We start from the raw sequence: 14387 nt of genomic DNA, 5'->3' as shown, positions 1-14387 counted from the left end.
TGAAAAAGGATAAAGTTATTAGTACACATATTACTTGTTAACTACTAAAGTTGGTAAAAGAAAATATTTAGGAGGAGTCTACTGAAAAGCAAGAATAGAAAGAATTATTAAAAGAAACCAAATTCACTATCCCAAATGCTATTAGCTACAAAATCCTACATGTCCTGCATTAGGACATAATTCAGTTCATTAATGTGTCATTCAACATCAAAAGAAGTAAAACAGAATAAAAGAACTCTCTAGGCTCCAACAACTTAATCTAACAGAGGAACACGAAGCACATTTTTTAACTGTTTACCATCATCATCACTGAAATAAACAAAAAACAAAAAAATGCAAAAAAAAATTTCACCTGCAGTCAAACTAAGAAGTAGTATACTACTCCAGGCACATACTTAGAATAATACATGGTAAACACAACGAAATTGTGAACTAGTCATGGGAAACCCCAGAGAGTGCAAACATCTTCACCACCAGAAAAAAAAATTAATTTTAAAAAAGCAAGACACCAATAAACAGATCAATAAAGTGATTAATTCTAACAACAGTCTTCAAAATTAGTAAGAATACCAACAAAAATAATACACAGCTAATACTGCGCGCGTTTTATGGCCCAGGTACAAGTACTTCCCATTATGTGCTGAGATTTCCCCAAAACTGTATGAGGTATGAAACTACTATGTCCTTTTTGTCACTGAGGACCTGAAACTTCAAGAGGTTTCCTAAATCGGTTAAGGTCAAACACCTACTAAAAAGGAGACCACGGTTCAACTGTAGATAGTCTGATGTTTGTTTCCTGCTGTGGTTTATGCTTCTCTCTACGTTTTTCACTTTGGGACTGGGTATACGTTTTTAATACCTTAGAAAGGCATTTTACTGAGCATTTTTATGAGTCTGGAGGAGAAAAAAGTATCAAGAGTGTTTGTTATTCCGTATTGAACAAAATTCTTGCTCTGCATCCTTGAAGGATGAACAGAGATTGCCAGAAGGCAAAAAGAAAAAAAAAAGAATTCTAAACTGGGGGTCGATGGGGAGAGAGAGTCAAAAGGTCGGATACTACCAGGAGTTTGAAGAGCTGCGTGGCTGGATGTGCAAGGGCGAGGTTAGGCAGGAGGTGCTGCAGCTCCAGAAAATGGACTTCAAACTCCAGGAAACGCACAACTAGATTATGAAGCAACGAAGTACCGGAAAGTAGACAGTAAACGTTAAAACAATATAATGGACTATAAAAGCAAACAGAAATAGGTGAGATTCCTTAAAAGTTTCTTCTTTAAAAAGAAGGAAAAAAAGACCACCCCAAGGGACCCGAAAAGGCCAACTGCAGGAATTTTTAAAAAGAGCATAAAACCAAAAAAATAAATAAATTAAAAAAATAAAAAATAAATAAAAAATAAAAAAATAAAAATAAAAATAAAAAGAGCATAAAACGACACAAGTTCCAACTCTCCAAGGTGATTCAGGATCAACAGTTCTGTAAGAAAGAGTGGCCCTAACCCCGCCGACCTACGATAAGGTCTACGACAGGTTGCCCTTGGTGCGCACGAGAGCAAAAATTAGGAGACTAAATGTCTACATGCGCATCCTAATTTATTCTGCAGCAAATTAGAGGACAGAAAACGAGAAGCGGCCAAAAATTCAGAAAGAGGACGTCCAGAGAAGCTGAGGAAGTGAGGGTCGACCACAAAGTATCACTGGAACTAGCAGAGGGCACCTTTGTTCCTCCAGTCCAGGAAGGAAACTGCCGAAGTCGCGGCCACCGCGGGCTCCGCAAGGCCTCGCCCAGCGGCCCAGCGGCCCCGGGCCCCGACCCCGCGCGGAGCGCCGTCCGAGGAGGCCCCGCGCCCGCCCCGCGAGGCGGCGCACACGGCGGGCCGCGCAGCCGGCAGCCGGCACTCACCGCGCCTCCGTACCCCGGGTAGGCCATGACGAGCCGAGCCGGCGACCCCCGCCGCCCTCTCGCGAGAAGGGCGGAGCTGCAGGTGCAGGGCAGGTGCAGGCGCAGGTGCAGGGCAGGTGCAGGCGCAGGTGCAGGCGCAGGTGCAGGCGCAGGTGAGGCTCAACACGCACCGGCCCCGCGCGGGACCCCCCGGCGACCGCCCCTTCCCGGACTCCAGCCCCGCCCCGCTCGGTCCCGATTGGCTGGGCCCCGCCCCTCGGAGCCCAAGCGGCCAAATCGCGCTCCTTCCCGCCGTCTAGTCCCACCCATCTCATCTCTGATTGGCTGCGCGCGCCCAGCCCCCTTCTGCTCGGCTCCTATTGGCCGGCTCGGTGGGTGGGGCGAAGCCTGGGCTCCCGGAGCTCAGGCGCTCCCCGGGAAGGCCGCCCCGGCCGAGCTGCTCCTTTCTCCGCGGATGCCCGGGGTCGCCGGGGGTCCCCGAAACCCGAGGCCCGCCAGGCCGGGACGTCTTTTCATCTCCTCCTGCGCTCTTTGGAGCTAGGCTTGCAAATCAGCCTCTGTGAATTACAAAACTTTCCGTTACTCACAATTATTTTTTTTGCGTAGCGTCGGTGTCACATCATCAAAACTTTGAGACCTTTATCGGCCCCAAGGGGAGCCCTTCTGACCTAAACCCCACCGGAGGCGGAATTTTACCAAAATACAAAAAGCTATTTGTAGTTTGTTTGGTAGATAAATGGCGAAGAGAGTTGCCAGATTTAGCAAATAAAAGTACAGGATGTCCAGTTAAATTTCATTTTCAAATAAACAATGACTTTTTTTTAATGTCCCGAATATCACACGAGACATACACTTAATAGAAAAAAAAAATACTCATTGTTGATATGTGAAAATACAGGGTGGCCTGTATGTTTTCTGACACCTGGACCAATGACCCTCTGGATGGACCTCCTGATTCCATCCACCGAGGGGGCACAGCTCGGTTTTTATCACTTGGTGGAAAGTTTTAACAGTCACTTTAATTTATTAAGTAATAGTAATTGACAGTTCCGCTGTTCTCTGAATTTTGTGGCTCTGGCCTTAAAAGGAGAGAAACGCACACACAGACACATGAAACAACAGGGCAGCTGCAGCATCAGCTTCGGAACAACGCCAGGTGGTATCTCCCAGGAGTATGACGACTGCTAAAATGTTTCTTAAGGATAAAGATGTGGGGGAGAAAAGCATTAGCTGTCTATCAGCAGAGAAACTCAACCCTGCAAAGCTGAGTACTAATGGCACAGTTACACTACAGAGAAAGAACCTTGTGAAACTTGATTTTATCAGGAAGAGGCAGAGAGAAAGGAAGATTGCTAATGCACAAGCCACTCTTGAGAAAGTCTGTGTTAGTTCCTCTAACATGATAAGAAATAATTTAAGCAATGAGGTTAGGTTATTGGAATAAATAGAGGGAGAGGATAAAACCTACTTGATAAGAGGAAAAACATGACTGTTAGAGCATCAAGTGATAACACACCACAAAGCAAAACAAATTGTTCCAAGGTTTTATTCTCATTGATTAACTACATATTCAGAGAAATGCTCAGAAAGGATTGAGTGTTTTACATTTACAATGTGAGTTTAAATCTCTGGTCAGAACTTTTGCACATTTTTTTTCATCATAATAGACTTATGCTTGTATTGCATTTGTGTGTGTTGGGGGTCAAGTCTTCATGGGGCTCTTGCATTTCTACACATATAGTTTCAAAGATAGGGATCGTATTTTTCTCAAGGACAGAGAAAGTTGTTGCAGGATAAGAAACATAATCTGTCCCTCCAGGGCAAAGTTTGGGTTGGTTTGCTAGCATGACATTCCTAAACTTGGACTTCCTCCATTCTGATACGAACGAACCATGGCTGCTTGTGTAGCTCCAGGTCACACTGGGGGACTTGGGAGCAAAAATCTGAGAGCTGGAAGCTCATGCTGCCTGTGGCGCGATGAGTAATAAGGTCCTTTGTCTCTGACAGAGGAATCTCATGCATCTGTCAACTTCTATGAGACTGTGGCAAGCTACTTGTTAGCCTACAAGTGGAATAAAATATCAAATCCTTCACATTTCTTGGCAGTGTGTCTCTTTCTTAGAGAAAGAGCTGCCTAGGGAAATTCCCACTGAAGGGCAGTAGAAGATGCCATTCCATAATATGCCACTTTGACATAAGGATTATTTTTAATTAAGGGCAATTGAGAAGAAGCAGATCAAAGAAAAGCTTTCTGTTCTCCCTGTATTTGCCTAAAAGCACAGCATAAATTTACAAAAGTCCTTCTCCTCCTTCTATACCAGGAAGAACAAAGATTATTCCTCTGAGACAACGTTGGCCCCTAATCAATGGAGAAGATGCAGATTTAAAACCACGTAACAAATCTTGCACTTGATTTTTTGTTTGTTTTGTTTTGTTTTATAAGAATAACACAACTTTTATTGGGAGTTGGGGTCTTGGGTGCCCTGTCAGATGATCAGAACATTAAAAATGGACTCAACACAAAATAATCCTGCAGACCCCCCAGGACCCCATGGCCTGGCCCTGCCCTCCCCACAGGCGCAGACCCCGTCCCACCTGGCACTGCTGAAGCCCGTCTCTGTGCCTTGAAATCTTGCACTTGTTTACACTGCTTTTCCTAGTATGTCTCCACAGCTAGTCTCTCCTCACCTTTCTTCCTCTTCTTTTTAGCCGAAGATGGTATCTAAGCTTGAGTCACCTCCGAAAGTTATTCATTTTTCCATGGGTATCTCCCATGTATTTATGGGGATACATGTAAATAAATGTCTGGGTGTATTCTTTTGTTCATCTACTTTTTATTACAAGGGTCTCAGCCAAGAAGTTAGAAAGGTAAACGTAGAATTTGCTTTGTACTTTATGCATTGTCTTTTCAGAAAACACTCCATTATTATATAAAACATGCTACTTATGGAGTGATCACTGTGTCACAGGCACTGTGTGCTGCAAGGGGCCTTTCCTCAAAACAACTTCATCAGGTATATACTCTTAGTATCACCATTTCACACATGTAAAAAGTAAGGTGGAGAATTGTGTATCACATACCCACAGATGCCCAGTTAGTCGCAAAGCTGAGATTAGAACCCAGGCTTGGCTGTGGTCTCTTTAACAATGTGTTTCCCCTTCCCTGCCCACTCCCAACCATAGCATTTTAAAACATAGTAAAAATGATTTACACTATAGAAGGAAATGGCTTAAAGGGCAGAAAAGAACTAGACAAATAGAAAATGCACTGTTTTGAGTAGGACTAGCCAATCACATCACTTCTCTTACACAAGATGCATGTTTTCTCTCCATGTTAAGCTTTTATGATTATGTCTACTTATGATATTTCTTCCAAATCTTGGTGACCTTTGGTCTTACCGTAAATTTAGATATTCATTTAACCTGTGCATTTTGTAGTACAGTATAAACACTGATTTATTTATGTTTTCCTTCCCTATCTGTTGCTACCTCATTTGCTTTCCCTCTATACAGAATGGGGGAGGGGGAAGGGAGGTGGGAGACACAGGACAGTAAAATTTTACTGCTCCTCAGCAAACTTCAGTTCCAGAGCCAGAGGGTACTACTCTCACAGAAATTATTTATATGCTAAATACTGTAACGAGACTACCAGTTAATGAAAAACAACATTAATGAAGCTTATTTTATATCATTAAGAAATCTCACTTAGATTGATTTATTTATTTAAACAAATTTATTGAACATTTATAATGTAGCACTAGTTTAGATGGGGAAAAAAATACATCAAGTTTGGGGGAATGTCTTGGCTCTTCTGGACCTCACATTCTAACAGGGAGAACAAACAACAATAAGTAAAGACAATAAGTAAAGCATATGGTATGTTAGGAGATGAAAAATGCTACAGAACCAAAGGAAAACAAAAGCAGGGGTGGGAGAGTAAGGTGATGATGTGGGAAACAGAGGCAGAAGAAAAATTATTACGTTTTCTTACTACTTACAGCCCATTGATAACTCCTTATAACAGGTGGAGTGACATTCCTCTAGGACTCAACTGCCTGGATGTTGACACTTTGCTAAAGGCAAAAGGCAATTGTAGCCCAACCCCAGGATCACATAAGTCTACTTTGACATATAAAAAATTCTTTTGGAAATTTCCTGTATCTCTACCCCCCATGATACATGTTGGCAATCATCCCCAAGCATATGACCTACCTATATACATTGGAAGGGTCTCATGACTCAGGTTTTATTAGATAGTAATGAATGACCTTTTCCTAACAATAGTGAGCCCCCTCAAAGTCCTGGAAATCTTGCTTCCAAAATTCCTTAGAGACTTACAATACCCCCAACCTCAACTTGAAAGTATATAATGGGTGCCTCCTCATGACCCCAGTGCAGCTCTTTCTGCCCACAGGTCTTGTCCCCATGCTTTAGTAAAATCACCTTTTTGCACCAAAGACATCTCTAGAATTCTTTCTTGGCCGTCGGCTTTGGACCTCACCAACATTCCAAAACTGCATCACTTGGACTCCTGCTCCTTTCATAGCCCAGCTCCTGTCTCCCCTCATCTCCCCAGGTGACACTGGGCCCCCTGTGCCAGGGAGGATGCTGCACAGAAGTCAGAGGATGTGGGTTTCCACTCTCCAGAAAGTTGTTCTGGCATCTACTTCCTACCTGCTTCTCCCTCTGCCTGTGTCTCTGCCTCTCCCTCTTTCTCTCTCATGAATAAATAAATAAAATATTTTTTTTTAAAAAAGAGGATTTTGTAGACAGAACAAAAGATGTTGTGTAATTTTCACAAGCTTTCTTTCTGTTAAGAACCCTGCAACAGTGACAGAGCAAGTTGTGGTACTAAATGAGATACTCCAGGTAGCCTCATTAAGAAGGTGAGGGTTATGCTGTTCAAGAAAAAAGGGTGAGGTTGAGCAAAGACTGGACATTAGTAAGTTAGACATGTAGTTACCTGTAGAAATAATGTTCCAGGTGGAACTAGAGCTAGAGACCTAAGGCAGAAGCCTCCTGACCTGTTTAAAAAACAGCAAGGATGCCAGGAAGTCTGGTGTGCATTGAGCCAGAGGGAAGTCTAAGAATGGTTACAGAGCAGGGGCATTGGGGCAGATCACCATGGGCCTTTATTGGCCATTGTTAAGACTTTATACTCTGAGTGAGGTAAGAAACCACTGATGGTTTGGAGCTTTAGTCGTACAAAATAGGTCTTTATTTGTAAAAGATCACTCTTTTGTCTGTGTTGACTATAGACTGAAGGGGGTTAGCATAGAAGGAGGATGATCTGAAAGCAAATCTGCTGTAATTTAGAGATGGTGGTGTTCACCTGGATTTAACAGTTGAGATGGTGAGAAGTGGCGAAATTATTTTGTTTTTAAGGGATAGGCCTCAGGATTTACTGATGTTTTAGATTTGCCCTTTAATGACATGGTAACAAATATTCTCTCCTTGACCAAACTCTAGCCACATTCTTCTGAGCTCTCTTCTTGAGTAGGCCTTAATCCTGTCCTATAAAGAATGGAACAAACACCAATGTATTTTGACAGCTCAAGGCTGCAGGCCTATGATGACTCTAGCCCCTTTTAAAGCACTTACCTGAGAGAACTCAAGGCTGACAAAAGAATGTAGGGTTTGTTCCTACCAATATCTGAAGATAGGGCCTATTCTCCTAGTCTCTGTGAGAGGGTAGAAGCCTAACTTGGATTAAGTGCCAGGAAGCAAACACAGATGGATTTCACATAGTCTAAACCTTTCTTCCTGCTTTTTATAATTTTTCATTTCCCTGACACTACAGAGTTCCCCTCCTCCCCACTAACTCCTTCCCTATTCTCTGATTCTCCCTTTCAAATGCCCAGTCCTTTCTGTCTGAATCAAAGTTGAATTCATTTCACACTGGACCCTTTCCCTATTATTATTATTATTATTATTATTATTATTTCCCTATTATTAATAGTATAAGTAATATATTATGGTTTGAAATCATCCTTACCACTTTAACTAGAGTCCTGCTTTGTTTATCTTTGCCAGTGGTGGGGACTGGAGGAAGAGTTGTTTGGGGTGGCCAAATCAAAAATAAATATTGCGGGATCCCTGGGTGGCGCAGCGGTTTGGCGCCTGCCTTTGGCCCAGGGCGCGATCCTGGAGACCCGGGATCGAGTCCCACGTCGGGCTCCCGGTGCATGGAGCCTGCTTCTCCCTCTGCCTGTGTCTCTGCCTCTCTCTCTCTCTCTCTGTGACTATCATAAATAAAAAAAAAATATTGCACGTGTTAGACTTGAGATGTCTATGAAACTAAGTGGTAGTGTCAGGTAGGTTGTTGATCTGAAAGGCGGGATGGAGTGAACAGCTTAGCCAGTGATGGTGCCTACCAACCACCCAGCATCTTCATCTCAATGAACCTTGCTATTTTCCACTTGTTACATATGCTGCAACTGTTTGGAGTGTAGGAAAAACTTACTGGGAGGTGGGAAGTATTCCTCCAAAAAGGCCCTAACGTGGCAATTAATTGCTGAATGCTGGTAATGAAATAAAAGCAGCCCAAGAAATGCCTCATATCATTTTCTATAAAAATTAATAATAGAAATAATTTTGTACCTAGTAGATAAAAGGCATAGCTTATTATATATGCAAAATGATTCTGGTAAACATTAAATCCATGGGGCTTGAGAAACTACATACGTATAACATCTTAGCTCATGCTGCCATAACAAAGCACCATAGAATGGCTGGCTTAAACAATAGGAATTTATTTCTCACAGTTCTGGAGACTGACAGTCCAAATCAAGGTGGCAGCAGGGGCAGTATCTGGTGAGAACTCTCTCCTTGGGTTGCAGATGGCTGCCTTCTTGCTGTGTCCACACATGAGTTCTCCTCATGCTTGCTGTGTCCTCTGAGTATGTGGATGCAGAGAGACAGGGAAGCAAGTTCTCTGTTGTCTCTTCTTATAAGGACATTAATCCCATCTTGAAGGTCAGACCTTCCTAACCTCACCCAAACCTAGTTACCATCCAATGACTCCCATCTACAAATACCATCACACTGGGTGTTAGGGTTTCTACCAATAAATTTTAGGGGGACAGAGTTCAATCTATAGAACACAAAATCTGAAAGGTGAGGAAGAAGAGACACATCGTCATCACATCCACCGTTGTGTTGTCACCTTGGAGCTGCTTTAGAATTTGTTTATTCTATTTTATGCTAAAATGTGTTCATACGGATTTCATGCCACGGTTTTAATTGATATACTTGCAATAATTATCATACTTTTTCCAGAAATTATTGTGTCTTTATAATGTGTTTTATGGAATAATGAAGGCTCTATAGGTATTATTCGTATAAGGCATAAAACATGACAGTATAAAATGAAGCTATTCACCAACACTTTTATTATAAGCCTAAAACTGTTCCAACTGCCTAAGGGTTAATGCCCACTATTGAGGACAGAGTAAAATAATAAGCTTCACAAATAAGACAGAAGTAAATATTATTTGCCATTTATTACTGAGACCAGCCACTTGACAAACTGACCTTATTCAGCTAAGCTTTCAACAACACAGTTTTTTGTTTCTAATTCTGGTAATATTAAGTACTCTTTTGGCAGAAACACAAATTCAAAAGCAATTTAAAAAACAATAATGCATATGTGAAAAGTGTCAACAGGGCTCTTCAGAGAGGTGAAGAATGGTAATTTCTAAATATATGCTCCTCACTTGGATCATTGCCCTATTAAGCAATTTGGATTCCATGCAAACTTCTTCAGAAATCGTAAAAAATATATATATATAATGGTAAATATATTTATATATATAAAATATATAATATATATAAAATCTTGACCACAATATGTGTCCACAACAAATGATCAATAAAAGCTGCAACACTGATTAATATCCTCCATAAAATAATCTGTTACTTAGGCAATGTTTAATCATACACTCACAAAACTGACTTTCTAGAAAGATAAAAATGAAGTAATGTTGATTGAATACTTATTTTAGCTGGTGCTTATCCCTTTACTTAGTAACTTGCTCACATATAATGTGAATTAAGTTAGAGTAGTCCTGTTATAACCAAAAGTACCTTATTTTTCTGAAAGATTTTATTTATTTACTCATAATAGACACAGAAAGAGAGGCAAAGACATTGGCAGAGGGAGAAGCAGGCTGATGTGGGAGCCTGATGGGGGACTCGATCCCAGGACCCTGGGATCACGACCTGAGCCAAAGGCAGATGCTCCATCACTGAGCCACCCAGGCGTCCAAACGAAAGTACATTAATCAAAAAAATAAAAGAGCCTGGGTGGCTCAGTCGGTTAAGCCACCAACTTGATTTCAGCTTAGGTCATGATTTCAGAGTTGTAAAATTGATCCCCGGGTTGGGCTCCACGCTGGGCATGCAGCCTGTTTAAGATTCTCTCTCTCTCTCTCTCTCTCTCTCTCTCTCTCCCCACCTCCCTCTCTAAAACATAATAGATAAATAAATTGCAGAATATAACACATGGACTGTGCTTAAAAACCTACCTTATAAAAAATAAAAGTAGCCCAGCACTTAAACAGATTATGGACTGGCTAAAAGAAGAAATCATCCCATTTCTACACTAATCCTTAGGTATTTTGCTTATGTGTGAAGATAAGATTGCTCTTATCCCTCATCAATGTAAAACTATTAGAAGGAATAAGACCTAGTAATAGAAATTTTAAAAATTAAAATCTATTTATTTGCATAGCATGTGATACTTTTCATAGCTATTTAGCACATTATCATATTTGAGTTTCCCCCAAATCTTGTGACATTAGTAGCGCCAATTATATTTTAAGAGGAAACTAAGATAGTAATAGGTTGTAATTTGGAAGTAGACACACATCAAAACAGTTGCAAAATATTTTTAAAACAAAACATGACCTGATTAATTCATCACGTTTGGAAAATGACAGCCCACAGTGCTCCTGTAGTTTGGATGAGTGAGTGAATATATGAATGAAGTTCCATGCTTAGCGCTTTTGAAGTTGCTTAAACCAAGAATTAAGCTGTATAGAACATTATGGCTTAAGCTATCCTAAATTAAAAATGGAACTGAATTAAAAGAAACAAGTTCAGTACTCTCCCCGTACAGTCCGTGAGGACTGGAACCATAATACATACTAATATAAATGAGGACCCATGATCCGTGATGATGCCAGGCACAAACTGGGTGGGCATAAGGAGCCCAGTTAATGCCCCATGCAAGATCTGCTCTATTTAACCTACTTAGGACACTTGCTTTGCTCTCCAGCCTTTATCCAAAAAACTTGACTGCTGCCGTATCCATCAGATAACAGCAGATGGCACACTCAAACAAAGTAATTGAGGAGCTGTAATAAAGTCACCGTTTACAAAGGTGTCACCTACAAAGGATGATAGAGCATCTCAGTACAAGCTGCAACGAGGATCCATTACTCCCCTTAGGATTAGAGGGCAAGGCAAAGAAGCAGTGTTGAAAGCCAAAGAGCGTAACTGTATGGGGAAGGCCATCTGACACATAACCTCTAGAAGAGAGATACGTGATGAACTGCACAGAAGAGAGGTGAGGGGAACAAATACTACAACCTCCCTCTTTCCTCCACCTCTGATCTCCTGTCAGAGCTTCCACTGGCTGATCTCTATCAGAAGCCATAGGGACAGAAAGTTCATGGATTGCAGTCCATAAAGGTCAGCTTCCCAGCCACAGTGCAAAGTAGAGGGTAGAGCATGGATCTTCAGGAGCAAGTGGAAAATAACATGTACATTGAAGAAAAAGAAATTCCACAATTCACACTTAACAGTCCTGCCAAAATTTAACAACTTTTCAGGAAAAGCCTCAACTTGTTTAATTTTTCTGTAAGGTAAGGCAAAAATGCAGGTAAATTGCATACAGTAAATACTTATAGAATAATTATATTGAATGGTGAATTAAATCCAAAGGGTTGAATGAACAAATAGGCTATATAGAAATGGGGCGGGGGGAGGGAGAGAGAGGAGCAGAGAGAGAAAAGAAACTTAGGTTTTTATTCAGACACCATGAGTCCAGTTAAGGAGAATGTAACCTAGCGACAGAATCTTTACATGATGGTTTGCTCATAAATTGTTGAAAATGGTAGTTAGTGATATCAGAAAGCATAATTAAATAAGGAGAAGTTACCAGAATGACTTGGGGGGGGGACACAGAGAGCAAATACCTAGATATATAGATAAGATCAAATGGTTCTTCAAATTCTGCTATAAAATATCTTTCTGCACATTATATTAAACAAATATGCACACAAAATAAAAACTATTTAGAAGGAAACAAAACTAATTTCTGCTGGAAAAGCATGTGCCTAAAATAGATCTTTTTCAGTATAAATTTGAAAAAGTTAAAAATTATGATCTCGACCTTTCTGGAAAACATTTATCTTCAAGCTTTTGATCCTGTTACAGTTTTCAATAATGAAAAAAAAACAACTCATATTTAGATCAATTTTAATATTTCCTCCTGATTGATATTTGGTAACATTTATGTATAAAACTATCAGCAAATCACATCACACAGATAATAAACTAATACCAATATCAGAGTTAGGATGATTTCTCTTTATTACTACTGATTTCATTTATTCACACACACATTCTAAGTTCAAGAGAATATGTTAATTGGTGTATTTACTCTAATTTTTTAAAAGATTTTATTTATTTATTCATGAGAGAGAGAGAGGCAGAGACACAGGCAGAGGGAGAAGCAGGCAGCAGGCTCCATGTGGGGATCCCAACATGTGACTCCATCCTGGGTCTCCAGGATCACATCCTGGGCTGAAGGAGGCGTTAAACCGCTGGGCCACCCGGGCTGCCCTACTCTATTTTTGATGCTCTGGCCTCTGGGGCCTCTATGAGTGGGGAGAGACTGGCCCTCCCAGGACTTGCCAATTCTTAGAGATAACAAATGACTCACCTTTCATGTGTAAACCAGGCAATCCACAGCCCCTGCCTTACCTGAATCACCTCCTCTCTTTGGCTGAGCGACCAGCCCAGAAGACAGTATTCCTCCCACTAGCCTCCCAGACCCAGATACTGGGCAGTTAGGGATAACCTCCATGCCCCTGAGCCCTCTAAAATTATTCAAACTAGTCACTTCTAGCTCTGCTTACTATACCTTGCCTTGCCTTTCTCATGGAAACCATAATAAAGATTTCACCTATCTGATCCCCTTGTTCCTGCTGCCTTCTGGCATTTCCTGTGGGGTCCCTCCTGGGACAGTGTGTCCCCTCCTCTTAGAAATTGTAACAAACTATTTTTTCAATGGCAATCATTTCTCATTTGTTGGAAAAATAAGAAAATGTACATGTTAGAACAGTTGGTTCTAGTCATTACTGTCTATGCTAACTCTTGGGGAAACCGTGCAATAAATATTTTAGAGATTGATAACTGACTCCAAGTTCATCTGCTGGCTGTGTGACATTGGGCAATGTAATAACAATGAATCTTGGTTTCTCCTTTGTTAAATGGGGATATTCCCTACCAGAAGGTCAGTTAGTCTTCTTTAGGTTGTTCTCTGCTTTAAAAAAAAAAAAAAAAAAAAAAAAGATACTTTCAGTTTTTACTGAATTCTAGCCACGGTTTTATCTTCCCACTGGGAAATACAGATTACCTGCCTTTTCTGCTATCTGTCAAGAAGTCTGTATTTTTCATAGTTATGATTTTACTTACTTGACATCGGCCAAATCAGATCTGACACAGTTACTAGTTGATAGTAAAACCCCCACAAGAGGGCGGCAGAGGCAACACAATTGTAGGCAGGTGGCACCGAGAGCCTGAGGAGGAAGGGAGGGATGGTCCGGTCCTGAGGATGGCTAGATACAGGTGAACGTCCAGGGCTCAGCCTGGGCGGCTTCGTGTGTGCTGGCTCCTCAGAGCTGCCACCTTGTCATCAACGTCCCAGGAAACATAATGACCCGCAGGCAGTTCTTGGCTCCACCTGAGAACCTGGGTCAGCTTTTGGAATTCATTTTGTGAAGAAGCTCAGGTTTTCTCTACAATTCATTGCTGTGTTCCACAGATATGAAATCTTAATATCATTCTTACTTCCTGATCCACAGACAGCACATTTATGTGCAATTACCAGTCTATTCCTGAAAGACAAAACATTTCTAAAAAGTATTAAATCAAAGATCACTCAAAATCCATGCTTGCATGGATTTACCTTTATCCATCTACTAAAATAATAAGTATTTCATCTTGAAATATTTTTAAGTAGATCATTGGTATTATATTATATTAATATATTATTAATATTATTATATTAGGTAGATCATTAGTAGTAAAAATTTAGACCACTCTATATTTGAAAAAAAAAACTCACATAGTATAATATGTCCCTTTTGAGCTTTTACTGCATTTGAGGGAGAAAGAATCAACGAATTGAAAGCATCTGCACTAAATAAGTTCTAAAATTTTGTGCCAGTTTTGATGGTCGGGAAGGGCTATGTAAGGTCCC

General features: G+C 40.9%; 1 protein-coding gene across 8 annotated transcripts in view; it reads right to left on the bottom strand.

The window, feature by feature from the left end:
• GCA (grancalcin) overlaps window positions 1–14387 on the bottom strand; it is a 52758-nt gene that overhangs the window by 28915 nt on the left and 9456 nt on the right. For 3 of the 8 annotated variants that reach the window (XM_049106398.1, XM_049106400.1, XM_049106397.1), the window contains one exon: window positions 13601–14022. The exons of 1 other annotated variant lie outside the window; for it this stretch is intronic. Coding sequence is in view for 2 of the 7 variants with exons in the window: in XM_049106396.1 (XP_048962353.1) it covers window positions 1898–1924 (27 nt within the window). In the remaining 5 variants the exon portion in view is untranslated. Of the gene's footprint in view, window positions 1–596; window positions 1352–1711; window positions 1733–1897; window positions 2094–13600; window positions 14023–14387 lie in introns of those variants that run through there. 4 more of the 8 variants (XM_049106396.1, XM_025471045.3, XM_049106402.1 and 1 more) reach the window with 4 other exon arrangements.

The sequence above is a fragment of the Canis lupus genome, chromosome 36 (assembly GCF_003254725.2).
Source record: "Canis lupus dingo isolate Sandy chromosome 36, ASM325472v2, whole genome shotgun sequence".
In the NCBI taxonomy this organism is placed as follows: Eukaryota; Metazoa; Chordata; class Mammalia; order Carnivora; family Canidae; genus Canis; species Canis lupus.
Note: the sequence above shows the minus strand (reverse complement) of the source record. Positions and strands in the feature narration are given on the sequence as shown.